Source organism: Primulina huaijiensis, chromosome 18, assembly GCF_012295235.1.
Source record: "Primulina huaijiensis isolate GDHJ02 chromosome 18, ASM1229523v2, whole genome shotgun sequence".
Lineage (NCBI taxonomy): Eukaryota > Viridiplantae > Streptophyta > Magnoliopsida > Lamiales > Gesneriaceae > Primulina > Primulina huaijiensis.
This window is the reverse complement of record NC_133323.1, coordinates 5286987-5313815: the sequence shown is the minus strand read 5'-3', so window position 1 is coordinate 5313815 and position 26829 is coordinate 5286987. Positions and strand designations below refer to the sequence as shown.

The following is a 26829-nucleotide window of genomic DNA, read 5'->3' as shown; positions in this document are numbered from 1 at the left end:
TCACAAAATACGATCCGTGAGATCGTCTCACACAAGTTTTTGTCTCGAAAAATATATAATAATTTAATTAGTTTTTTACAATAATTAATTCATATTTGTATTAAATAAAGACGGGAAAAAGGAAATATTGGAGAGCCTCTACCTATAAATATACGCACCCATCGAGTTCTACCAGCAACACTAAATTTCCTCTTGCCTTCGCAACAAGAATCATCAATCTGTCTTCTCCTCTTCCTCGAATAGTAATAGATTAAGATAGTCCTCTGGGATCCCTTCTTCCTCCGGGGATATTCGATCGCTGCAGATCTGGATTTTAAATAAGAGCTTGTGGGTTTTCGTTTCTTTGTTGTATTGAGACCAAGGGGTGAAACCCGGGGAAGAAAAGTTGTCGAAATCACGGCTTTATTACGAGTTATTCACCCTGTTATTCATGTCCGGGCTGTACGACGCAAGGGCTGTGTGATCGAGAGCAATCCTGCGACGCACGGTGGACGTGGAGCTTCTCCCTCCGAAGGTGGCAGCCCTTCTGACCTTCTGTTCCTCGCCGGCGGCGGTTGGCTTCTGTATTAGATCCCAGAATCCGTGAACGTATTACGTATTATTGATATAGCTGTTGTGTTTACCCAAGCGGGAAGCTGTCTGCTTTTTAGGGAAAAATCAAGAATTTGCCTTCTTTTACCGAGAAAGGAGTATATTTATAATAAACAGATCTAAAGATGATGCTAAGGATTAAGAGGGTCCCTACTGTTGTCTCCAACTACCAAAAGGAAGAGATGGAGGATGGCGCCCGCCTTGCCGGCGGCTGTGGCCGCAATTGCCTCAGAAGCTGCTGCCTTCCAGGTATGTGTTGATTGTATGCGTGTACAATGCTATTTTGTTTCTTATTATTCTAAAAAAAATTATGTATTTAAATTCATTGGGATCTTGTTTTGTTTAGGGGCGAAGCTGCCGTTGTATGCTTTTAAGAAGACGAACAAGGTGGACCCTGAAAAGGCTTTGTTCGGCTCTGAGAAGAAGAAAGAGCCTCCAATTGAATTTTTGAACTCCCTTCTTCTTGGGGAGGTAAAAATCAATCTTACTGATTCACTGATTTGATTAACTATACACTTTCACCGTGATACTTTTTATATTGTCTCAATCTGATTATTCTTGGCTGTAGTGGGAGGAGCGTATGCAGAGAGGTCTCTTTCGCTATGATGTCACTGCTTGCGAAACTAAGGTTTGTCTTTTTCTTGGTTGTACCAAATCCAACTGGATACCCGATTGAGTCTTTAATTCTGGTATTAGCCAATCGCTTGTAACTTAGAATCTAACTTTGTTTTAATAATAATCATTCTCAGGTGATTCCTGGCGATTATGGATTCATTGCCCAGCTGAATGAGGGCAGGCACCTCAAGAAGAGGCCGACGGAGTTTCGTGTGGATAAGGTCTTGCAGCCCTTCGATGAGAACAAGTTCAACTTTACTAAGGTTGGCCAAGAAGAAGTGCTCTTCCAGTTCGAGGCCAGTGAGGATGATGAAGTCCAGTTCTTTCCAAATGCACCGATCGATATTGATAACTCGCCTAGTGTTGTTGCCATTAATGTATGTATGCATTCATATATGTGCTAAATTTGGCTTTGGTTGGATTTCTTTGTTGCGGTTGTATAGTTAATCCTGGTATTGGTTTAATTTACAGGTTAGCCCGATTGAATATGGCCATGTACTGCTTATCCCTCGAATTCTGGAATGCTTGCCACAGAGGATTGACCGGGAGAGCTTCTTGCTTGCTCTTCACATGGCTGTGGAAGCAGGGAACCCTTACTTCCGTGTGGGCTACAATAGCTTGGGTGCATTTGCGACCATTAATCATCTCCATTTTCAGGCCTATTATTTGGCCACACCTTTTCCCATCGAAAGGGCTCCTTCCAAGAAGATTGTCACCACAAAGGATGCAGTGAGAATCTCAGATATCCATGATTATCCGGTGCGAGGTCTTGTGTTTGAGGGTGGAAATAGTTTGGAAGATTTATCAAATGCGGTGTCAGACGCTTGCATTTGCTTGCAAGAGAACAACATTCCTCACAATGTACTTATCGCTGATTCTGGGAAGCGAATCTTCCTCTTTCCCCAGGTAAAGACTCATTCGGATTAGATATCTGGAAAACATGCTAGTAAAATTTTAAATATTTTTAGTGCATCCAGGAATTTAATGTGGCTAACAGTTGTTTTTATTTGAACAAGCAGTGCTATGCTGAGAAACAGGCACTCGGAGAAGTGAGTTTCGAGCTACTCGACACTCAAGTCAATCCAGCAGTTTGGGAGATAAGTGGACATATGGTTCTGAAAAGAAAGAAAGATTATGATGAGGCGTCCAATGAAAATGCTTGGAGACTATTGGCCGAGGTCTCTCTCTCTGAAGAGAGAATCCAAGAAGTGAAGGAGCTTATATTTGAAGCCATTTGCTGCTATCTTGACAAGGGCGATACCGCCATTCAGACCACCACCGATGATGAAGAGTCCCCCGACGCCCCACAAACTCATGACGGAGATACCCTTCTAGGCTCCCACCTTGCGTTGGTGCCTGTGTAGCAGCAGAATTCCCTAGTTCGGAGCTTGGCGAGAGTTCAGAACTGAAGTTTGTGCGTTTTCATTTGTATTAGCCTGATCGATAACAGTTGTATTGGTATGGATTTAGCATCTGTGGATTGATATCTTTATCCACTGGTGTGTGATCTCGTGATTCATGTATGCTTGATTAAACAATATTATCTGATTCAAGTACGACCCTTTGTGTTTTTGTCTATGCATCACCCTCGGGTCTTTGATTATAGTGTAAACGTGATCAAACACCATTTTCGAGCAAATACTGTGTTAGATGTGCCTGATCATTTGCGCTGTAGAATGACGTAGAACTAATGAAATCATTACTCAACTCCCTAGGTCAGAAGCGTTTGCTCTTTAACTAAAATCTATAACCCGTGTATTTTTTTTTTTTTTATCGTAGTCAGTTTTATCATACAATAGTTCAAACGTATCGTATCGATTACTACGACAAATATTGTATATAAACAAAATATTAGATTCTCGATTCTTTCATTTGTCGTTGTCAAGCAAATGAAAAAGTCCTACTCCCCAAACTTTTACAAAATTGAGGCATGTTTAAGTAATTATATTTTTTTACTACAAATATTGTAATACGAGTAAGAAAACTTTTAGACTAGTTATGATTAAAAAAGAAAAAAGAGGTTGGAGCATTTAAGTACATCTATTACCATATGTTTTTTGGGAGAGAATTTGATATCAACAAGTCGGTAGTAGTTATTTATGATTTACGATGAAACAATATTGAGTTTTGTTATTTACAATAAAATAATATATCAAATCTTAAATCTATCTTTTACTTATTTACATATTAGTAATACAAAGTAGAATGAATTTCAAATGACACTATTATTGAGTGAACTTCTGTTCATTGTAATTAACATGAAATATCAAATACTATACAATAAATGTAAGAGGTAAAATCAATCAATCCAAACACAACCTAACTTGATTTTAACAACAAAAAATCAATCTAATTTTAACAAAAAAACACTAAAATTTAATTAAATCAAACTAACCCTAAAAAATAATGTACTTTCTTATATATTTTTTTGAAATATTTAGAGATTTAATTTTAGTGTTTTAAGATTAAAAAAACACCTATAAATAATTTTATTTTCGTGACAAATGTTTACTTGTAAATACATACTTATATGAGTTATATGTACACATATTTACAAATAATCATCTTATCAATATTATCTTTTAAAGTAGAAATAAAATTTGAATTATACGTAGAATACTTATACAAATCCCTTTTAAAATTTTAGTTCAAAAATAATTTTTCATCAAATATATATATAATTATTGCTTCAATAATTGTGTGACTGCAAGTTAGAAAAGAAATAAAAACAATAGATTTTAATCAAATGAATTTTCTTACGAGAAATTTAGGTAATGCATTTGTCCATATTATAAAACTTTATTTCTCAAATTTTTTTGGTAATTTCACCTTAATAATACTATTTTTTTCATCCATATAANTATATATTAAATCACTCTTCTATCAGTTTGAATGATTTATAGTATGTAAAATAATCAATTTTCGTAATGCATGTATTGAATTGTGATATTTTCATTCATGTATGATTATTGAATCAATTATAATGATGTAAGTATGTTTTAATAATTAATTTTAGTCATTTTTTTTAAAATTATATAATTAAATTTTTAATATCATTGTTAATTTTTTATAGAATGTCATAAGAATTTTTTCTAACCATGTAATTATAAAAAAATTAATAATACTATTAATAATTTAATTACATGATTTCAAAAATAATGACTAAAATTGATTCAAATAAAATCAAAAGACTAAAAATATCAAAAATACATACGAAGCAGCGTTTAGTTTGTATAATATAAATATAGTTTTGATACGGTGCACACCTACCGTGCATACTTATGTGAGCACCGATAACGTGTCACTCATCTATTAGATCGCAATAGATGAGTGACACGTCATCGGTGCTCACATAAATGTACACGATAGGTGTGCAGCATATCAAAACTCAATATAAATAATCTCTATGTAACAACCTTTGAACCTCCTATTGCGACGTCGTTTATATCACCCTGCCATTTCTGCTAAACCCTCACCCAATTTTATTCGTCTCTTCTGTTCTGTTCGCTCCAATTGATTTCCAGGTTTTGTATTCCATAATCTGGAAACTCTTTCTTGTAATCTTAATTTTTTGTTATTAATTTTGTGATAAATTTTCCGCCGTAGGCACAAAGTCGAGCAAGGCTGCGGCTTCGGCTGGAGAAGGAAAGATGAGTGCTTTCAACGCATTCAGAGCTAATGTCCCAGTTGCGTGGAGCCCTAATCTGTACGTAACATTGGTGAGGGGCATTCCGGGTACGAGGAGGCTCCACCGGCGCACGTTAGAAGCCTTGCGCCTCACCAAATGCAACCGCACCGTCATGAGATGGAATACGCCTACTGTCCGCGGAATGCTACAACAGGTAATATCGTTTGAACTGACTAGTAGCTCGATGAGTTTCTTGCACAACGAGTGTGAGTTCAGCGGAAGTGGATGGATGCTGGTTGAGTAAAAAGAATCATTGAAAAGATTGTATGAAATTTTTTGATATCTTGTATTTTCATCTAAGGGGATGAGATTGATTGGAGATGCGAAAAATTAAAATCTAAGTCTTTTTCTTTGTCTGTGGTATTTATTTTGAATGTAGGTGAAAAGGTTGGTTGTGATTGAGACAGAAGAAATGTACAATGCTCGGAAGCAGAAGCAAGCTAATCATCAAGCTCTGCGCCCGCCTTTGGTCGTGAATCATCTTCAGAATCAGATGCCAGTTACAAGTCCTTTAACTTAAACTGCTAAATTGCTTTTTAAGGATTAGCTCATGTAGATTGCCGCACTTAATCTCGTGTACTTTTGAAAATGTTCTCAGTTGTTTTTCTGAATAAATTGGTCTCAACCCGGTTTCAAGTTCAGATGCTGAAGTATAATTTATTTGGGATTCATCCTTTTTCATCTGATGTTCTAATCTATTGACAACTTTATTTTTGAAGGGGGTTTTTTAACCTTCCAGTTTGTTTACTCAGCCGCGTTTTGGAGGAATTTTAATTTCTTTGTTGCTGATATAGTCGCAGGGTACTAGATAAGAAGTCCCAATGACATGTTAAATTATATATACATGGGGAACCTAGTATATAGTGGGAACCAAGTCTCAGCATTGTATTTTAGAATGCTACATGGGAGGAAAAGGAAAGATTATAACTAATCCCCATGTATTTTTTATACTTGATTTGGACGCTGAATGGTATCCTTCAGGACGTGGGCTGAACTATGGACTATTCATGGTGACATGTAAAAGAGTTTTGCCATGTGATAGATAGGCTCAGAATTCACCATCTTTTCTCGTTAAATTAAGGAACTGTTATTTGGGTTCTCTCCTGTTTCTTCCTTCCAGAACAACATTGTAAGACATCGGAAGTCTTTTTGTTTTTCTGGATGATAAGATAAAGGATTTTCTCTATGTATGTGATTGTATGCAGAATGATGTTCGTCCATTGCTGGTAAGTACTCTTGAGAGTTTGTCCTTCAGCTGATGCTTAGAGATGCTGACTTTGTCTTGGCCCGGAAATTTTAGTGTTCAAGGATATGATACTTTATTCTTGTGCTCAAATGGCTGTTAATTTAACCTTGTTCGATTTTGTTTTGTGAGAATAGTTTGCATTCTGTTGATCCTGCGAGCCGCATAGTGAAGTATCTTGAGTTTGCTGGGTCCAAGAATATGGTTGATCCAATCTGGCATAATGTGTTGGTTTGCAGGTTATGCTATGAGATCATATATATATTGTGAAGTATATATATAAATCTAAATTCGTTCCTGCCTCTCCCCACTACATGTGTTCTCACTGTACACGTATGGTTAGCCTTTGGGTATAGGCATTGACAAACTCAAACTTGGACGAGCCGAAAGGTAATCGAGCCTTCATTTAGAGCTTGATTACTATTTTGGATATCTTAGAGAGTGCTTGCAACTTCTAACTCTGATAATACTATTACTAACATTGTTAAAGTTGGTATTGTTATATTACTGTGTTTAGAAATTGGCTTTACCACATTTGGAGATTTCCGTGATCGAAACACAATTCAGCCTCAATCCTAGATTTTAAGGACAAAATAATACATAAAAGTAGTCTATTTATCTCATGTATGAACGTTTACGACAAATTTATGTGTCCCATGCTACAGGACTTTACAACATATCAGTGAATCCCTTATCCTGATTGAAGTCGATCCATCTGACAAGCTATATTTTTCTGCTGCTACAATTTGGTGATTTCAACTAGCCATTTTGGCGGAGGAAAAAAAAAAGAATTACATTTGAGGAGAGAATTAAAATCAGCATGCTTGTGGGCAGTAGTATTATGAATTCACGTGCCAAACGAGAGATTATCATGCAATGTAAATCAATAGTAAATTACCCTTCCCCATTCCCAATAAGAAGCATGAGAGAACCAACATCACACAATAATGGCGATTGAATGTTAAAAATAAAACTTCATTTCAAAACATAAGGCCAAAAAAAACCTAGGAACAAGTAGAATTCTGAAGGAACCCAAGTCAGTTTGCGTACGCGATCAATAAGAACATCATCGATTAATAAGAACATCATCCTCGATTATGCACGAGCGCCTCCAATCATAACATCTATCTCATCACCGTCTTCCAAGTCCAACTGAAAAAAATGAAGGACGAGTAAGAAAATATGAAACTTAAGAGATTATACAAAGTACTGACCACAAAAAATTCAAAGTTCTCCACTTGCTCAATACACAATATCCTCCAACAAAAAATACTCAAAATTTCGTGTTGCTTTTTTTTGATTTCCTATTCTCTTATTCCATCTTGCCATCTATAACTTGCATGATGAAGGTGCGTATGTGAGATAGAAGGATGGGAGACCTCATCAGGGGTCTGTTCTCCACGGATTCGACGTCCTTCAAATAGAAATGTAAAAGAGTTTAGATCCAATGATTTTCTCCCACAAAATTCGTTCATGAGTTTCTTGAGTTGAGTGTTTCTCTTAATCCTCAAAACCCTTTCATTTCCATCCTACAAACAGAAGCACAAATTTACATATTTCTGAATCAAAATACAACCTCGAATACAAAAACAGGCATAGACAAGGTAATCAGCAACTTTATAAGACACCATAAGGCATCAACAGCATAAAACAAACAAATCACGACCATAAGGATCAACAATATTCAAAGTCATAAATTCCAGGAAAAGAAACCGTTGCAATAAATCTCTTAACGCCAAGTACCATCCAAATGCCTATAAGACATCAAGAAAATCAACTTTTCAGGTCATATGACAATTTTAACTCACTACCCAAACTATTGCTAGAGAAACAAAAAGGGACACCAATCGAAAGAAAAGGAAGGGAAAAGGTTCTGAATGTAAGGGCATTTCTAGAAGTATCATTTGAATGAAGGTGTTACAGAAGTAAGAATTATCAGGAATCAAGCAAGCTTCCAAGCAAGAAAGAAAACTAACAACTACGCACAAAGAAATCTCAACTCTCAAGATAAAAAAGACTGCAAACACGAAATACAATAGCAGACTCGGATAAAATTTTAATGTACCAAAAAATATCTATTGATGTAACAGACGTATGATGCACATAACCAAACTCTTCAACATTTGATGCATATTAGAAACGTTGGCACAGCTGAACAAGCATCATGCGAAAACAAGATTCATGTTCAAAATTTTAATGACAAGCATGAGAACTTGCCCTACAAATTTGCCCACATGTAGTAAGCAAACAAGAATCTCACATCAAAAAGAACAATTATGAACTCGATATTTCCAAGTGAAAAGAGTTCATAATCCAGAACTTAAAAAGGAAAAGCCTTCATCTTTTAACCTACACAAATACTTAATAACTCGAAGATTTAATTGTATAAGATTGCTAAAAAAACATCCTCTTTTTTCAAAACTTGAACAAACACCGTTGTCTGTACGTGTTTCCAGGGATACGAGTGGTAAAAACACTAGGAGTTAATAGACATGTATTGTTTTCAACAATGTCTAGATTTCACTAGGTAGTGGATTTGATTATACCTGACTCAAATCATGTATGCATCGGCTCCATCAGATCTCTAAGAGAAATTGATCGAAAAAATTAATAAATACTCGCAAGACAACACCATGAAGTGACAGAATACATGCACGTTTAACCGATTTCTACGCCAAAAAAAATAGGAATAAACAAATAAATAGTTCCACGTCACTGACCACGATACTGAAGTGAAAATCCATCACACACAGTCAATTAAAACAAAACTAGATCATCGTAAAAGTAGCATTCCATCAACGAAAGCAACAACGAAGATTTAATAAATTTACAGAAACTAGTAAAACCTGGTTCTTGACTTTGAGATAGATATGAACCGATGAATCGCCGGGATTTTCGTCTTCTTCTTGACCGGGAGTCGACATTTCTTCCGCGCAGAGAGCTAGATATCAGATTCTAAGGAGGTCCCCGTTTCACTATTTATACTTCTTTTTTTTTACTTGTATTTCTAAAGACTAGTCGTGGAAGACAAGTGGACAATTCATTCGGGCTGTGTATTTCAACTGAGAAAATTAATGAGTTTTAAAATTTTTGTGGAGTTTAAAAGTGAGAGATTCAAAATAGATTTTTAAAAATTTTATGGAAATTTAATGATATTCAAAAGAGATTTTTGTCCCCTTATCTTCCACGACAAAATTTTCTACATCATCTCCGCCCGTATGAAAGGGTGTGACTTATTCTCGCAGTAAAGTCTCGGGTATGTGAATGTGTGTACATTTGTAATGACGAACTGACTACCCAAGGATGGCGCCAAGATGATTTAACAAATAAAATAGTTATCTGAATTACGAAAATTCAGAGGAAACGATGATGTTGGATTCAGGTGTGCAGACGTCACTCTTGTGAATCCTAAGATAAGGTAATGGATCGACACATGCATCACAAACAAAACCTCAAAGGTGTCAAGGAATGCGCTGTTAAAACCCGCTGACGTTCAAGTCACCGCTACGTAAAACCAGGAATATGAGATTTTACCCTAACGGGCCCATATCTTGGGCTTAATAATTTACATTAAGGCTATAACAAACATAGTTTAATTTAATGAATGTTTATTTCGAAATTTTATAACCCATTATAAACAATAAGTGAAAATTGTAAAACTTTATTTTTATTAACGAATAGGTCTTTTGTGAGACAGTCTCACGAATCTTTATCTATGAGACGGATCAACCCTACCGATATTCACAATAAAAAGTAATATTCTTAGCATAAAAAGTAATATTTTTTTTCATGTATGACCCAAATAAGAGATCTGTATCACAAAATACGACTTGTGAGACCGTCTCATATAATAAGTATCATGTAGAGCAATGTGTAGCCCAGAATTTGCCAGAACTATTCCGGTTAGTCTNCGATCCAATTAAAGATTATTCCGGTGGGGATAGCTATGATCATGGTAGCTGCGGTAAAGTATGCACGGGTATCAACGTCTAAGCCCACAGTAAACATATGATGAGCCCAAACAAGAAATCCAAGGACGCCTATACTGATCATGGCATAAACCATGCCTAAATACTTGAAAATCGGTTTTCCCGAAAAAGTCGAAACGATATAACTTATGATATTCAGGGTGCTCCTCTCTTCTACTAATAGAAGAAAGGTGGACAATATCATCAACTTATTCCATTTGTCTAGGAAAGCTAGCCATGATTCACACACATATTTTTGTCTTTATTAAATTTACCGATTACATTCAGGTCATTTTCATTTTTTGGATTAAAAATGAACATAGTAATTGGTAGAAGTGGTGGAAGTGGTGGAATATAAAATATGAGGGAGATTTGTGCCAAATATATGAAGTATAGAGGAGATCAATGCAGAATCTAGTTGAAATTAAAACATATATATTTGAGACAGTGTGTAGTATATAGATTGTATTTTTTTTCAAGTGTCCCAAATATATAGTATATTTTCTATATTTATTAGTATTTTTATTTTTTTACCAATATATCTTTATTAACTAGGTGAGAAAAATATGCAACCATTTTTAAATTAATTAATCAAAGATATAGTAAGAGATTTTTTTTAACAAAATCAATTATATCTTTGTGGAAAACAAACAAGCATATATTATTGAGCGGGGAAAATATAATAAATAAGAAAAGCCAGAAAGGTACTGCTAAGTTCTAAGAGTAAATATTATTGAAAAACAGAAAACAACAATACTTAAAACAGTTATATTTGTTCGCCAACTATATAAACCCTAATTAATTATTGTATTATAATAATTATTATATTTATTATAAATTATTATTTTTATATAATTTTAAAGATCTTGGTTATTAATTTCGTAGATACATTTTTAATGTGTTTTATGACTATCTATTCGTGCATATCGTTATTTTATTTTTATTATTTTGTTTAATATTTTTATGAATTTATATTAACATAAAGTACACATTTGTTTTGAATTTGTAAATTATTAAATTCAATCACTCTTATTGGACAATCACGTGCTAGGTACATCATACTTGGGTTTTATTTTTGTAAACCCATAGTTTCAATTGGGATGGAGGCATCATGTTATTGTTTCTCAAATAACATATTAATTTCTTATTCATTTTTTGAAGTGTAATTATGGAACATTAAATAAAATATTAAATTTACTTCTAAAGTTTAAATATTAAAATATAATGTGGACCTAGGTTTTGTGATTTTTATTTTTTTATATTATAATATGACTCATATATAAATAATGTCGATTATTATCTTCTGATGTTTTTGTTTTTGTCAATCATAAAAACAGTAAAAGACATACAATCTATTAGACAGATTAAAGTTCAATAGTCAGAACTTTAGTTGATCACTTTAATTTTGAGAATGAACTTAATAGACAGTCTACAACACATAATTATTCACATATGAGCCCGTATAAATAAAATTGGTCTAACACATATATCATATAATATTGTGTAATTCAAAATAAATATGTATATATAGATGTAGATAATATAAAATATATGAGTGACTCGATTATTTAATTATTCTTTGTACTAAAATGAATTATTTGTCCCTCAAAAAACAGAAAAAATAAAAATAAAAAATAGTGGGCACTCTTTGATTTATTGGTATAAATGGCAGATGAAGATTTAATTTAGTTGAACAAATATTTATCTGCATTTCAGTCTTGAGCCTTTTTACCTTTTCTTAACTGCATATAGCTGATTATAGGTAAAAATATTTCCATATTCATGGCAAAAGAAATCTTATTTTCATTAGACGTAATCATATCATTAAGCACCGATATCTTTAATCATGGATTCGAAAGACAACGTTTAGTTTAAAAGATGATACATTAGTTGATTACACATCTTTGTTTCACCAAAATTACCTTAAATCGTTCATTGTATGATTATAACTCGTTAGTATTTACATGTATTCATAATTTAACTTAACTTGGAAAAGATTTTGGATTCTAACATTCCAACACAAAGTTCAAATCAAGAATTATAAGGATATGTTTAAGAAGAAAAGGGTATCTCCATTCCCACTTCACAAAATTCAAAGCTTCATCAATTTCAATATTTCATGTTGATTTTAAGTTAAGCTAGGAAACTCTACATACGTGCTAAACATCAACGATCCATGCATCAGCAGCTCGATCGGTCAGTTTTGAGGGAATCGATGTGTTCAAATGGATTTGTTGAACTGAATTGAGGATCGAATGTTCGACTTTTCATGGAATTTGAGATCTCCTAACCTAAAACTTGGTCCCACTTCATGTATCCAACTACGGAATAAATTGAGTTCGACAATAGTTTTGAGTGAAATTTGTATTTATTGTTCTGTATGTTTGTTGTTTTACGATTTTAGTCTTCTATGTTATGAAATTCAGTCTTAAGCAGTAATTGCAAATGTTTAAAAAAGTAATCATGAACTTTTTCTTTACAAAGTTTTGCAAATTTGTAAATGAAGAGTTCATAGTCATTTTTTAAAGCATATGCAAACACTACCTTAGTCTTATATATTCCGATTTTTGGTAATTTTAGTTATTTTTAATTGAGAGTACTGATGTGAAATTACACAAATCAACGCCACATTACTGTCACATCAGAAAAATGACAGAATTTGTCACACACAAAAAACAAAAATAACATACTAAGACTGAAATTTGACAATATAAATTATCACAATCACAATGAAACAAATATATAAGATCAAACTACATTTACTTTGATTCAATGAACATTTTGGATGGGATTGTTCCGATTAATAACTAAATCGATCAATTAATTTCAATTTGTTATTAGACTCAACAACGAACATCATTAAAATAAAAAATCAATGTTTTTTCTAATAAATGAATTATAAAAGAAAACTTGACAAAATCTACCAGGGCGTTAAGCGTAGTCCCCAATTTTTCAAAGTTGGACTGGACTGGTCGGTTCAATGGGTTTGACTGAGAATCGGTCACTAGTCCGGTCTTACTAGACTTAAAAACCGTTTAAATAACAAACTTGTCAAAACCGGTCAATCGATCAAAAATCANCTATATAACAGTTTTGGTTCGACAGTGAGGTTGAATCGGTTCGACCTATAAACGGTTATTTTAAGATAGATACCAATTGAAAACAATGTCCCGTAATATACGGCCATAATGCTAAACTGCCAATGAACAACCCATTTAATTCTTGCTTCTTAAACAAGGATAGTTAGTGCTACTCGTTTTCCCTAAATATGAAAATGATTTAAGTCAAAATACATTCCCATAAAAAAAAAACAATTATAAAGTTCCATAAAAAATTGTTAGAATCGATGATATGCTAGCATAAATATAATATATTTCCACCACGATTCATTTTTTTTACCGATAAACTTGCAACATTTATTGATAAAGATTAATATCGTTCATTGCAAAACCAACCGCTTATAGACAAAAAATTCACAACTCACATATCCAAATCAATTATAGGATCAAAGAAAATATTATTTCACTAAAATACAATGCTGTGACTTGGTTCCCACCATAAAGGAAAGATTAAAACTAACCCTCATGTATTTTTTATAGCTGATTTGGATGCTGAATGGTATCCTTCAGGACGTGGGCTGAACTATGGACTATTCATGGTGAGATGTAAAAGAGTTTTGCCATGTGATAGATCGGCTCAGTATTCACCCTCTTTTCTCCTTAAATTAAGGAACTGTTATTTGGGTTCTCTCCTGTTTCTTCCATCCAGGACAACATTGTAAGACACCGGAAGTCTTTTTGTTTTGCTGGATGATAAGATAAAGGATTTTCTCTATTTATGTGATTGTATGCAGAATGATGTCCATCTATTGCTGGTAAGTACTCTTGCAAGTTTGTCCTTCAGCTGATGTTTAAAGATGCTGACTTTGTCTTGGCCCGAAAATTTTAGTGGTCAAGAATCTGATACTTTATTCTTGTGCTCAAATAGCTGTTTATTTAACCTTGTTCGATTTTGTTTTGTGTGTATAGTTTGCATTCTGTTGATCCAGCGAGGCTGCGAGCAGCATTGTGAAGTATCTTGAGTTTGCTGGTTGCAAGAATATGGTTGATCCAATCTAGGCATAATGTGTTGGTTTGCAGCTTATGCTATGAGATCATATATATTGTGAAGTATATATATAAATCTAAATTCGTACCTACCTCCCCCCACTACGTCTTCTCACTGCACACGCATGGTTAGCTTTTGGGTATAGACACTGACAAACTCAAGCATGGACGAGCCAAAGGGTAATCGAGCCTTCATTTAGAGCTTGATTACTATTTTGGATATCTTAGAGAGTGCTTGCAACTTCTAACTCTGATAATACTATTACTAACATTGTTAAAGTTGGTATCGTTCTGTTACCGTGTTTAGAAATTGGCTTTACCACATTTAGAGCTTTCCGTGATCGAAACACATTTTTTTTTATCATATTCAGTAATAGCTTTTTTTTTAAAAAAAAGAAAAGAATTACGTTTGAGGAGAGAACTAAAATCAGCATGCTTGTGGGCAGTAGTATTATGAATTGATCACATGCCAAACGAGAGATTATCATGCAATGTAAATCAATCGTAAATTACCCTTCACATTCCATTCCCAATAAGAAGTATGAGAGAACCAACATCACACATTATGGGCGATTGAATGTTAAATATAAAACTTCATTTCAAAACATAAGGCCAAAAAAAACCTAGCAACAAATAGAATTCTGAACGAACCCAAGTCAGTTTGCGTACGCGATCAATAAGAACATCATCGATCAATAAGAACATCATCCTCGATTATGCACGAGCGCCTCCAATATGGTGCTGCATAACATCTATCTCATCGCCGTCTTCCAAGGCTAACTGAAAAAACAAAGCTAGATCATCGTAAAACTAAAATTCCATCAACGAAACCTAGTAAAACCTGGTCCTTGACTTTGAGATTCATAGCAACCGATGAATCGCTGGGATTTTTTTCTTCTTCTTGACGGGGAGTCGACATTTCTTGCGCGCAAGGTGATAGATATCAGATTCTAATGAGGTATCCGTTTCAGTATTTATACTTTTTTTTTTTTACTTGTATTTCTAAAGACTAGTCGTGGAAGACAAGTGGACAATTCGTTCGGGCTGCGTATTAACTCAGAAAATTAATGACTTCTAAAGTTTTTGTGGAATTTAAAAGTGAAAGAGAGATTAAAAATAGATTTTTATAAATTTTATGGAAATTTAATGATAATCAAAATAGATTTTTTTGGAATTTTAAAAGATAATGTGATATTAAATTGAATATAAAGATTTAGATGTACTTATAATAATTATGGGATTTAATGAACCCAAAGGCTATAACAAACATAGTTTAATTTAATGAATGTTTATTATATTAAATATAATACCAAAGTTTAAATATTAAAATATAATGTGGACCTAGGTCTTGAGCTTTTTATTATTTTTTTATGAAATAATATGACTTATATATAAATAATGTCAATCATTATTTCTGATATTTTTTTTGTCTATCATAAAAACAGTAATTCTACTTTTAACTCTGCATATTAAAGACTCATAATCTATTACACATTAAAGTCCAATGGCCAAAACTTTAGTCGATTACTTTAATTATGAGCTTAACTTAATAGACATTCCACATCACGTAATTATTCACATATAAACTCATATAAATAAAATTGGTCTAACAAATATCATATAGTATTGGATAATTAAAAATAAATATGTATATACAGATGTAGATAATATAAAATATACGAGAGACTCGATTATTTAATTATTCTTTGTGCTAAAATGAATTATTTGTCCCTCGATACGCTTTGATTTATTGGTTGATGGCAGATGAATATTTAGTTGAACAAATTTTTATCTACATTTCAGTCTTGAGCCTTTTTACCTTTTCTTAACTGCATATAGCTTATTATAGGTAAAAATGTTTTCATATTCATAGCAATAGAAATTTTATTTTCATTAGTCGTAATCATATCATTAAGCATCGATATCTTTAGTCATGGATTCGAAAGACAATGTTTATTTCGAAGGATGAGACATTAGTTGACTGCACGTCTTTGTTTCATTCAATTTATCGTAAATAATTCATTATATGATTATAACTATGTTAGTATTTACATGATGTATTCATAATTTAACTTACGTAGCTTGGAAAAGAATTAAGATTCTAACATTCCAACACAAAGTTCAAATCAAGAATTATAAGGATATGTTTAAGAAGAAAAGGGCATCTCCATTCCCACTTCACAAAATTCAAAGGTTTATTAATTTCAATAATTCATGTTGATTTTAAGTTAAGCTAGGAAACTCTACGTACGTGCAAAATATCAACAATCCATGCACCCGCAGCTCGATCGGTCAGTTTTCAAGTAATCAACGTGTTCAAATGGATTTGTTGAATTGAGGATCGAATGTTCGATTTTTCATGGAATTTGGGATCTCCTAACCTAAAAACTTGGTCCCACTTCATGTATCCAACGACATATATAATAAATTGAGTTCGACGATAGTTTTGAGAGAAAATTATATTTTTGGTTTTGTATGTTTGTTGTTTTATAATTTTTGTTTTCAATATTATCAAATTCAGTATTATGCAGTATTTGCAAATGCTTAAAAAGGTAATTATTGGCTTTTTCTTTACAAAGTTTTGCAAATTTGTAAATGAAAAGTCCATAATCATTTTTTTAAGCATATGCAAATACTACCTTAACATTGTATATTTTGATTTTTAGTAATTTTAGTCATTTTTTAGAGTACTGATTTGACATTATACATATCAACGTCGCATTACTGTCACATCATCGTCAAATCAGAAAAAATATAAAAATGTCACACACAAAAAAACAAAGATAACATATTAAGAATAAAATTTGACATTATATAGGACCACAATAACAACAAAACAAATATATAGGACCAAAAATACATTTAATTTAATTCCAATGAACATTTTGGATCGCTTTTATCCGATTAATAACTGAATCGATCAGTCAATTCCAATTTGTTATTAGATTCAACAATGAACATCATTAAAATAAATCAATGTTTTTAGTAATAAATAAATTATAAAAGAAAAGTTGAAAAAATCTACAGGGCGTTGAGCGTAGTCCACACATTTTCAAAGCCGGACAGAATCAACTAGTTCAACAGGTTTGACCGAGAATCGGTCTCTACTCTGGTTTGATCTCTACTAGACTTATATAGATCAAACTAGTCAAAACTAGTGAACCAATCAGAAATCGTTCCATCCGGTTTACTATNTTTGAAGTCCAAATACATTCCAATAAAAAAACAATTATAAAGTTCGATAATAAATTATGAGAGTTGATGAGATGCTAGCATAAAGATAATATATTCCTACCATGATTCGTTTTTTTCACAGGTAAACTTACAACATTTATTGATAAAAGATCAATATCGTTCATTACAAAACCGACCAGCCGAGACGAAAAATTCACCGACTCACAAATCCAAACCAATAAAGGATCTTCGGATTTTACATTAGAGTATTACGTATCCTTATTCTAGCATCAACTCAACCCTAGAGTTAATAGGATCCTTTCTGTAAATTGAAAACCAACCTAACACTATCAACACGGGCGACTCCAAAGACCCGACCCGTTTCTTGGACTACGCCGAGTTAAAAGTCTTGGTGTTGCTTGGAATTCTAAACCTAAAACTTAATGAGACTTTTTTTTTCATTTCAGGTCTCTAGAAAGACAATTAATGGGTTTGGTTTCAATTCATACGTACACAAAAATCGGATTATATCACACGATATACACGTCATGTATGTTTCGTTCCATCAATTCCATGAAATTGACATATCCATTTAATTTCATATTTACGGCATGTTTTTAAAATTATTAGAACACGTCCAACAACATTATATTACGATCACCTAGACGTAAACTAAACACAGAAGCAAATGAAATATCCATTTTAATAAATAATTGGGTTTATTAAGTAAAATTCATATATCTTTGCTTGACTTGTGAGCCAAGGGAACAAAAAATAACCAATATATATCTTTAATCAGGATCATGATTAAATGTCATAATTCGTATATATAATTTTAATTTGGCACAAAGTTAACTTTACTTCAACGTAAGGAAATTATATTTTTAGGTGTTTCGAAAAAGTTTATCTCGTCAAAACTCGGATCACGAAGGCTCGAGCATGTCTATCGGATTAGAACACAAAAATGTTTTCAGGATTAATCTTCTGCAAACTTAGATTAGATAAAAGTTTATTTCAAGCCAAAATGCATGTTTTTGTTTTATAAATATTATAAATTGTTTATAAAACAAAAGCACCCAAAACATCACATTTCAATCGTTCTAAATGTTATTACTCTTGTTTTCTCTGTATATATTTATTATATTAATAAAAAAAACTCCATTTATTTTATTTTTTTATAAGGGGTTTTAGAACATCACAAATATAATAGGAATGTTGGAATGGATCGACTCTTGTTTCATATATAGATAGATTCGTTTAGTATGGGATTCTGATCATTTGTGAGAGTGTTTCACGATTTTATATCTATGAGATCATCATCTTCCCTCTTAAGGAATTGTATGACGAATTAATGCACGATTTTCAATATTTTCGATGAGAAAAATTTGTATACTAGAAGAAATAAATTGTGCCTACATATAATATAATTTATTCGTTGAAATAATTCATGTCGACCGAATGAAATTAGATCATTTAAAGAGCCGACAAAATTAGGAGGTTAGTTTCTTTTGTGACCCCATCGTTTTTAAAAATATTAATATTATAATTCGGCTTTTATTGCACACATTTATTCGATTAATCCATTTCCCAACTGTGTTAGCTAGGTACCCAATGATTTTTGGTGTGAAATATCTTCATTTTCCGCTGCGTCGCAAAATTGATAACTTCCGAGTTAGATATTCTTCTAATTTTGACTTTCTTGTTTTTATTTTACGTGTCCAACCCACTTAAAATACCTGTCAAATTTAACATATAAAAACATTACATATAATCTCACGAATTTATTTTGTTAAACAGATTTTCGTTCCGATCCGAGCTATAATTTTATGTAAAAAATATTATTTTTCACTATAATTATAGATCAGCTCGACCCATCTCCCGAAAGACGCATTTCAATTTATTTTCTACGAGCGCTTGGCTGCATTCTCATTTTCTTTTTCTTCCCTAAATACATATATTTTCTTTCTTCTTCTGTATCTCAATATATATATATTCCTAACTGTGTATTTATACTTTTTAATTTATAATTTATATTTATTATAATAAATCATATCTTATTATTTTAAAGCTCATTTCACACGAGATTAAATATATATGATGTGAAACGCATCATTATGAAATGCATTTAATTACAAACATCTAATATATAATCTACAAAATTATCAATCATACATCATATTTTTCCCCACACACACACATACTAGTTACTCTGCATACGCGATACGTGTGTACANGATGCTGATGCTTCCCTTTCTGTTTCTGATATCTAACAATAGTTAGATTCCCTTGTTTATATTCCAAAATATTGGAATAATTCTTGTAAATTATTTTTCTCGAACCTAAGTTCGGATTCATAATTTTTGAAATTCTCCTCCTCAAACATTTCGTTTCTTTGTAACAATAAATTTTGTGTTTGAAATAAATCAACATATGGCTCTGATACCATTTTGAGAAGCGCGAGGATCAATTAAAAGAAAATAAGGAATAAGGGCCTTTTTGACATTTTTAAAGAAAATTTCTCTCTCTAGGTACTAAATCCTACATCTTTTTTCAAAATGTACTGATACATAATTAACCCGTGAATTAACATGGAATTAATTTTATTTTGCAACATCAAATTGAAAACAATAATCATTCGTTTTGTCCAACATAATCAATCCTATCCGTTGGATATTAGTATATGATAATTGCATCACAACCAAACTATTTAGTGTGTTTTAATTTCCTGCCATTATCTACCCATTTGCCATTTACGTAGTGAATTAGCTAACTTTGCAATATATAAACCGCTCAAGTAAACATTCTCCAGTGGATAAGAAATTTAAAAAAAATGTAAATTATTTTTTATAATATTTTAAAAATAATTTCTAAGTACTAAAGAATGGCGAGATGATAGATGTTATACCGTATCGAACCGTACCGAAAATGTATATTATATATCGTACTGAAAATTTTGATATTAAAAATATTTATATCGATATCGTACCGAAAATTTATAGAGTGGGTCTCATGTGAGACCGTCTCACGGATCGTAATCTGTGAGACGGGTCAACTTTACCCATATTCACAACAAAAAGTAATACTCTTAGCATAAAAAAATAATATTTTTTCATGGATGACCCAAATAAGAGATCCGTTTCACAAATACGACCAGTGAGACCGTCTCACACAAGTTTTTGCCAAAATTATATAATTTTTCCTTAATGATGGTGTCCCAAATGATTTATTTTTTCCTATTTATTGGAGTGCGATGGTTGAATCCGTAATTCAATTATTTTTAAGATAATAAATTTTATCTTATCTTAAAAACAAACTAATAGATTGATCATTGAACCAATAAATCTTTTCGATTATCATCAAATCCGCAGATTTTTCAAAAATCGATTATTTTTATTTGTTATTCATCGTGCTAAAATAACATTATCATTTCATTTTTAATTAAAGTAAAGATAAACGGATGAAATCTAAACTAAAAGTTTAACCTAAAACTATATATTTTCATTTTATTTTTATTCTCTTCTCCTAATTATAATTACCGCCGTAGTCATTTTTCATCATTGTTTAACTATTTATCCATTATTTTTAAAAAAAAAATATGTAAGATCTATCTTTTATTGTTTTATCCAAAGTAATGTTGATAGTAACTGTATAACTCAAATATTTTAAACAGCAGCTCTAGAATATGTTTTGATTGTTATCTAAAATGAGTAATTATTGTAATCCAACAATTCTCTTCTCAATAATTGCATTCCTTAGCATTCATGTGAATCGAACTCTATCAAATGTAATATCAATTCAAAGACTAAACGCTTGAAGTTTTATCGCGCAATTAAAAATTTTTAAATCGTATAACAGCTCTTATGCAACAATTGGAGTTGTTCCCATACAATTTCACATCAACAACAATAAATAATAATTTTCCTAAAATAACAAGGAAATTAAATATGTATTATTCCTGTGAAAGATACATTTTCCCCCAACAAAGTAAAGAGGAAGTTGGTGAAAAATCCTCAATCAAAATATTTCTTTGGGTTCACTCCCTACCCACAAAATTGTGGTACTATGTCATACAAAATGTGGTACACTTCATATGGAAATGTGGTACACTTCATGTAGAAATATGGTACTAAAAAAGTACCCAGAGACTGAACACAAAAAAATCGATGGCCAGAGACTGAAGGCCAATTTCCCGAAGTAAACCAAACAAGAATGTATTATTCCTGTGAAAGATATATTTTCCCCCCAACAAAGTAAACCAAACAAGAAAGAGTAATCACGGTCAAAGCCCACTCCTCCATTTCCCCACGAACTCCACTACCCGCTCTATATAAATCTTCTCCATTTCTACAAATTCTCGCCACCCACCCCTCTCCTCAAAATCCAGAGCATGGAATCCTCGAATTACTTCTCCAATTCTCTCTTTTCATTGTTTTTTGTACTCCCTCTTCTCCGATATGCCCTCTGCGACTCCGGTACCGTAGGGATCAACTACGGCCGCATCGCCGACAACCTCCCGTCGCCGCCCCAAGTGGTGCAACTACTCCGAGGACAAGGCATCACCAAAGTTAAGCTCTATGACACAGATTCCACCGTCCTCTCCGCGCTCTCGGGTTCCGGCATCTCTGTGATTGTCGCGCTTCCCAACGAGCAGCTCGCCTCCGCTGCAGCCGGTCAATCTTTTACCGACTCGTGGGTCCAATCAAATATCCTCGCCTACCATCCTAATACTCAAATCGAGGCCATTGCTGTTGGCAATGAAGTTTTCGTGGATCCACAAAATACTACCGTTTTCCTCGTGCCAGCCATGAAAAACGTGTATGCTTCACTCGCTAAATATGGTGTGGCTTCGTCCATCAAAGTTTCTTCCCCAATCGCCCTCAGTGCGCTCCAGACTTCCTACCCATCATCATCTGGTTCTTTCAAATCAGACCTCGTCGAGCCGGTCATCAAACCCATGTTGAATTTCCTTAAACAAACGGGTTCCTATTTAATGGTGAACGCCTACCCGTTTTTCGCGTATACGGCGAATACAGACACCATCTCTTTAGATTACGCCTTGTTCCGCGACAACCCCGGCGTTGTAGACCAGAAGAATGGGCTCGTTTACAAAAGCTTGTTCGATGCCCAGCTCGACGCCGTTTACGCGGCGATGAGTGCTATAGGATTCAACGACATCAAAATGGTGGTCTCTGAAACAGGGTGGCCATCGAAAGGCGACGAAAATGAAATAGGTGCAAGTGAACCAAACGCAGCTGCTTACAACGGGAACCTGGTGCGCAGAGTACTCAGTGGCGGTGGGACCCCCCTTCGGCCAAACGAGCCAATCGACGTCTACTTATTCGCCCTCTTCAACGAAAACCAGAAGAACGGGCCCACCTCCGAAAGAAACTACGGGCTCTTTTACCCGAACGAGCAAAAAGTGTACGATATCCCTCTCACGACGGAGGGCCTCAGCATGAACAACGAAAGTAAAAGCCAGGTGGTGGCGAAGCCTCCGAGCAGCGGTGGAGACACAGGGGACTTCTCCACCAGTACAATCGGTCAGACGTGGTGCGTGGCTAACGAACAGGCGGGGGAGAAGAAATTGCAGGCGGCGTTGGATTATGCTTGTGGTGAAGGAGGCGCAGATTGCCGGCCGATTCAACCAGGCGCAGCGTGTTACAACCCGAAGAACCTTGTGGCACACGCCTCGTATGCATTCAACAGCTTCTACCAGAGAAATGGTCGGGGCAGTTGGACCTGCGATTTCGCCGGCGCCGCCTACGTCGTTACTCAGTCTCCAAGTAAGTCTCCGCCGTCCAAACATTTGTCATTTTTTCCATATTAATCTCGTCCAATATATACATTTTTCCAACAATGTTTCTTCTCATACTTGTACTCATATATTTTGATAAATTTTCTTCTTTTTACATTCTCACCTGTTCAAATTTTTTCCGTAAAACGAAATTGATTAAATTCGGAGATAAAATCTCAAATTCATAAAACTTTTTTATTCGAAAAAGTTTATTTCAAAAACCAAAATGTTAAGTTAGCTTGAAATATCAAAAATTTTATTTCTTGAAAAAAGCATATCAAAATTGTACCAACATAAACCTAACGCAACCACATTTGTATGATCTATTTGTTAGATTATTTGATGTAACATTATACAAAAAACAAATGTTCTTTTGCAGAATTTGGTAGCTGCAAGTTCCCTACTGTTGGGTGATCGAGATTGGTGGGAATCAGCTCCCCTTTTTTGCTTTTTCTCATTTAATTTTTTAGCATTATTATATGTAGAAACATAGAAAGGGGTTAGATATGGTTGGTTTTTTGTACTTTGACTTTTATATATCTATCTATACAATTATCCACCTACTTTCTTCGCTTAATTTCATGTACATTTATCGACTTTTGGTGATGAATGTATATTTATAATTATAATTCATGTCATATAATTTCTCGAAAAAGAAGAATTATTTTAAGGAATTAATGTGGTAATTTGATGTTAGATCATTCGAAACCATAAAACAATAACTTTAATTAGCAACTAATATATATATGGAATGAAGGGGCTTGAACATGAAACGTAAGTCTTTTGAAATAAAAGAGGACTATATAGCAAAATTTAATTAAATTGTTACCTAGATATGTTTGATTTTGGAAACTAGATTGAATAAATATCGTGGGATTTTACCTAGTGATCGATACTCAATTTAAATATGGAAACCACAATAAATGTTTTTTGTTTAAAAATATGTGTTCATCAGAATGCTCCCTAAATTATAAATATGGAAATTTTGGGATTTTCTCAAGAAAAATAAAGTGACTTTTTTTTAAAGAATTTTGTGGATTTTATTTATTTATTTTATTCACAAATCATATCCTCGTGGGATTGGAAAAACTTTGGTTGCCTCGTGTTACTGTATTATATAATACTAATTGTAACTGGGCTTGGTTCATCGGCAAGCCTCAAAGGTCTAATTCAAAACTATCCCATTATTTTGCATTCAAACTCTTGAATCTCGTGTCCCACGAAGGACTTCTTCTGTCCTAAACCGGACAATGGTTGGCAATACACCGAGGGAACTTCTCTTGGTGTAGGATAGAAAAAGCCCCCAAAAATGTGTATATTAACTTGCCTACTTTGTTCCTTCATATTGTATATTGACAATAAAACATTTTAAAACCAAACATTCTAGGCAACCGACTCAGTTTAGTTTGTAAGATGAAATTACGAATGATAAATTGATGTATATGAATAACAAAATAATATATAGTTCTGATCATTTTTAGTAGAATTTGAGTGAAACGTGAGATGAAGTTTGATTTGTTCATGAAATTGTAAGACTTGATTAAAAGGAGAAAACAACCAATAACCAAATAAACTTAAACTAAACCAACAATTGAGAAACCTCGAACTTAAAACATGACTCGCTATAAAATTGATTTCTTCTCCGAGGAGGAGGGACTGTACATTTTCTTGACATGTTGACTAGTGTTCTTCATCTGGTGCACTGTTGCAATTCCTTCTCTGATAACCTTCAAGATCTGAAAATCGTCGTGACAAATCCGGCAGCGGTGTTTGTTCGTCTGATCCTTGTGCTGTGGGTGAATTATCAGTTTTCATTTTCTTGATGATTTTAATTCCGGCAAAATTTGAATCCATCCACTTCCTTTTCTTCCCTGTAAGCCTGTTCTCCATGCTGGTCGTTCCCTCCAATCGTTGCTCATGTTCGATATTCTTTGATTCGTCCATATCTAAAGATTTCGTGCATGTTGTAGAAATATCTTTCGATATCGAATCAGCAATAATAAACTTGTCGGAACATGCGAGTGGACAATTCGAGCAGTAGTAGGATGAAGTAGTTTCCGAGTTTTCTGATCTTTCATTATTTCCCATCTGGAAATCCCCTTGAATATCCCTTTTTTCCTCAATGTCGGGCCATGGAAAATCCAAAAACTTGCCAAATGCGCGTCTAAAATACCCAGAATCATCGTGATGATCCATGATCTTCCTCAACTCCTGAGGATCGCCACTAAGCAGTGCTTTCTTTTTCCTCAACATCTGAGAATCATCAACCTTATGAGGCTTCGTACCTCGGCGCCCGCGCCTACCTGTCACGGTCCTTTCCCTCAAATTCTTGATGAAATCCTCCTCAATTATTGGAGCAATCACGAGATCTTCCGAATCAAACCCATCCGCGAGTATTTCGGGTTCTAAGGAATATTTCACTGGATTCTCCATCACCGATTCGGTTGGCGGTTTCGTCCTTCTTCTCTCTCTTCCCGGGTGCAATCTCATATGCCCACACAACCCTTTTTCCGATAGAAAACCCTTACCACAGCACTTACAGATAAATTCACCGATTTGAAAATCCGTAGAATTCTTCTGGTTCGCAATCCGTTTCACGGATTTCAGCTTCTTGGAAGACGAATCAAATTTCTTCAGTGGCCCATGGGCACTGCTCATATGACCTCCTAAAGCTTTACCGGTCTTGAAAACCCTGGGACACCGCCTACAACTATGGCCTTTTACTTCTTCAACCAGCACAATCTCCACCGCCGCCACTTCCGTCTCCACCACCACCATCTGCTCGTTCTGCCTCAGCAAATCTCCACCATCTTCCAGCGCATGTTCCCGGTGAACTTCTTCGCCCATTGTTTTGACACAGAAACAGCAGAGGATAATCAAAATAATAGATCATATCTAGAGGAAAACACATGCAGCAGGGGGGAGCCGAAACTATACATATGATTCTGATATATAGAGATCAACAAGAAAANGTGGCGTGAGTTTATATTATCATGATCACAATTTAAACTACAATATTCGAGATTATGTGATTGGTTAATCTTTTAAAAAAAATTTATATTTGATGAAATTCGGTTGCATATTTGTATATTATGTTACTGATATAAAAATTTTGAACAATTAGATAGGATATGCATTCTTAATTATTATTTGTTTAATAATCAAGATCCTGCCCTAATAAAAAGACTTGTTTCATCTTGGAATGCTTCATCCATTAATTCGCTCTGTCAAGTCTTCAATTTATTTCTTTTTTAAAAAAAAAAATTAGAGGAAATTATATTGTTGGTTCTATAATTCTCATTGGTTAAATTTGTGACACAAATTTTCGACCGGACTCGACTTATGAAAAATATTAGTTTTTATATCAAAATTATTACTTTTGATTGAATATATGATCGAGTCGAAGAGTCTCAAGAATATATATTTGTTAGACCTCCTCACAAAAAATCTATTCTAATTTGTATGTTTTTCATTTTTGGATTTTCAATTAGTTCAAAAGCATTATACACTAATTTGCATTTTTTCTTTCCATTTTACTTATTTTTCATCTCAGTGCCAACATGATATTGGACATATCAGTAATGTTCAATATCGTCATCTCAACATTTTTTTGTGACATATCGTCATTTTCTGATGTCACATTAGTACTC

General features: G+C 33.7%; 4 protein-coding genes across 6 annotated transcripts; 3 read left to right on the top strand and 1 right to left on the bottom strand.

The window, feature by feature from the left end:
* The first annotated feature begins 169 nt into the window (after positions 1 to 169).
* LOC140964542 (GDP-L-galactose phosphorylase 2-like) lies at positions 170 to 2779 on the top strand. The gene is made up of 6 exons (XM_073424407.1): positions 170 to 840; positions 938 to 1062; positions 1160 to 1219; positions 1341 to 1583; positions 1678 to 2112; positions 2226 to 2779. Exons 1-6 carry the CDS (start codon positions 717 to 719, stop codon positions 2568 to 2570), a joined length of 1332 nt encoding a protein of 443 aa, XP_073280508.1. The 5' UTR covers positions 170 to 716; the 3' UTR covers positions 2571 to 2779.
* A 1850-nt stretch (positions 2780 to 4629) lies between these two features.
* LOC140964083 (uncharacterized) lies at positions 4630 to 5535 on the top strand. 2 transcript variants are annotated; one of them, XM_073423607.1, is made up of 3 exons: positions 4630 to 4730; positions 4813 to 5048; positions 5274 to 5535. In XM_073423607.1, exons 2-3 carry the CDS (start codon positions 4857 to 4859, stop codon positions 5412 to 5414), a joined length of 333 nt encoding a protein of 110 aa, XP_073279708.1. In that variant the 5' UTR covers positions 4630 to 4730; positions 4813 to 4856; the 3' UTR covers positions 5415 to 5535. The 2 variants fall into 2 exon arrangements, with proteins under 2 accessions (XP_073279708.1, XP_073279709.1); XM_073423608.1 differs by lacking the exon at positions 4630 to 4730 and having other exon boundaries at positions 4737 to 5048.
* Positions 5536 to 7207: 1672 nt separating this feature from the next.
* LOC140965224 (small ubiquitin-related modifier 1-like) lies at positions 7208 to 15140 on the bottom strand. 2 transcript variants are annotated; one of them, XM_073425355.1, is made up of 3 exons: positions 15053 to 15140; positions 7517 to 7666; positions 7208 to 7289 (listed from the first exon to the last, which is right to left on the bottom strand). In XM_073425355.1, the coding sequence occupies exons 1-3, from the start codon at positions 15128 to 15130 to the stop codon at positions 7233 to 7235; spliced, it is 285 nt and encodes a 94-aa protein (XP_073281456.1). In that variant the 5' UTR covers positions 15131 to 15140; the 3' UTR covers positions 7208 to 7232. The 2 variants fall into 2 exon arrangements, with proteins under 2 accessions (XP_073281456.1, XP_073281455.1); XM_073425354.1 differs by lacking the exon at positions 15053 to 15140 and adding an exon at positions 8984 to 9182.
* Positions 15141 to 21632: 6492 nt separating this feature from the next.
* Positions 21633 to 23756, top strand: LOC140965233 (glucan endo-1,3-beta-glucosidase 12). The gene is made up of 2 exons (XM_073425372.1): positions 21633 to 23168; positions 23559 to 23756. Exons 1-2 carry the CDS (start codon positions 21773 to 21775, stop codon positions 23591 to 23593), a joined length of 1431 nt encoding a protein of 476 aa, XP_073281473.1. The 5' UTR covers positions 21633 to 21772; the 3' UTR covers positions 23594 to 23756.
* The last annotated feature ends 3073 nt before the right edge of the window (positions 23757 to 26829 follow it).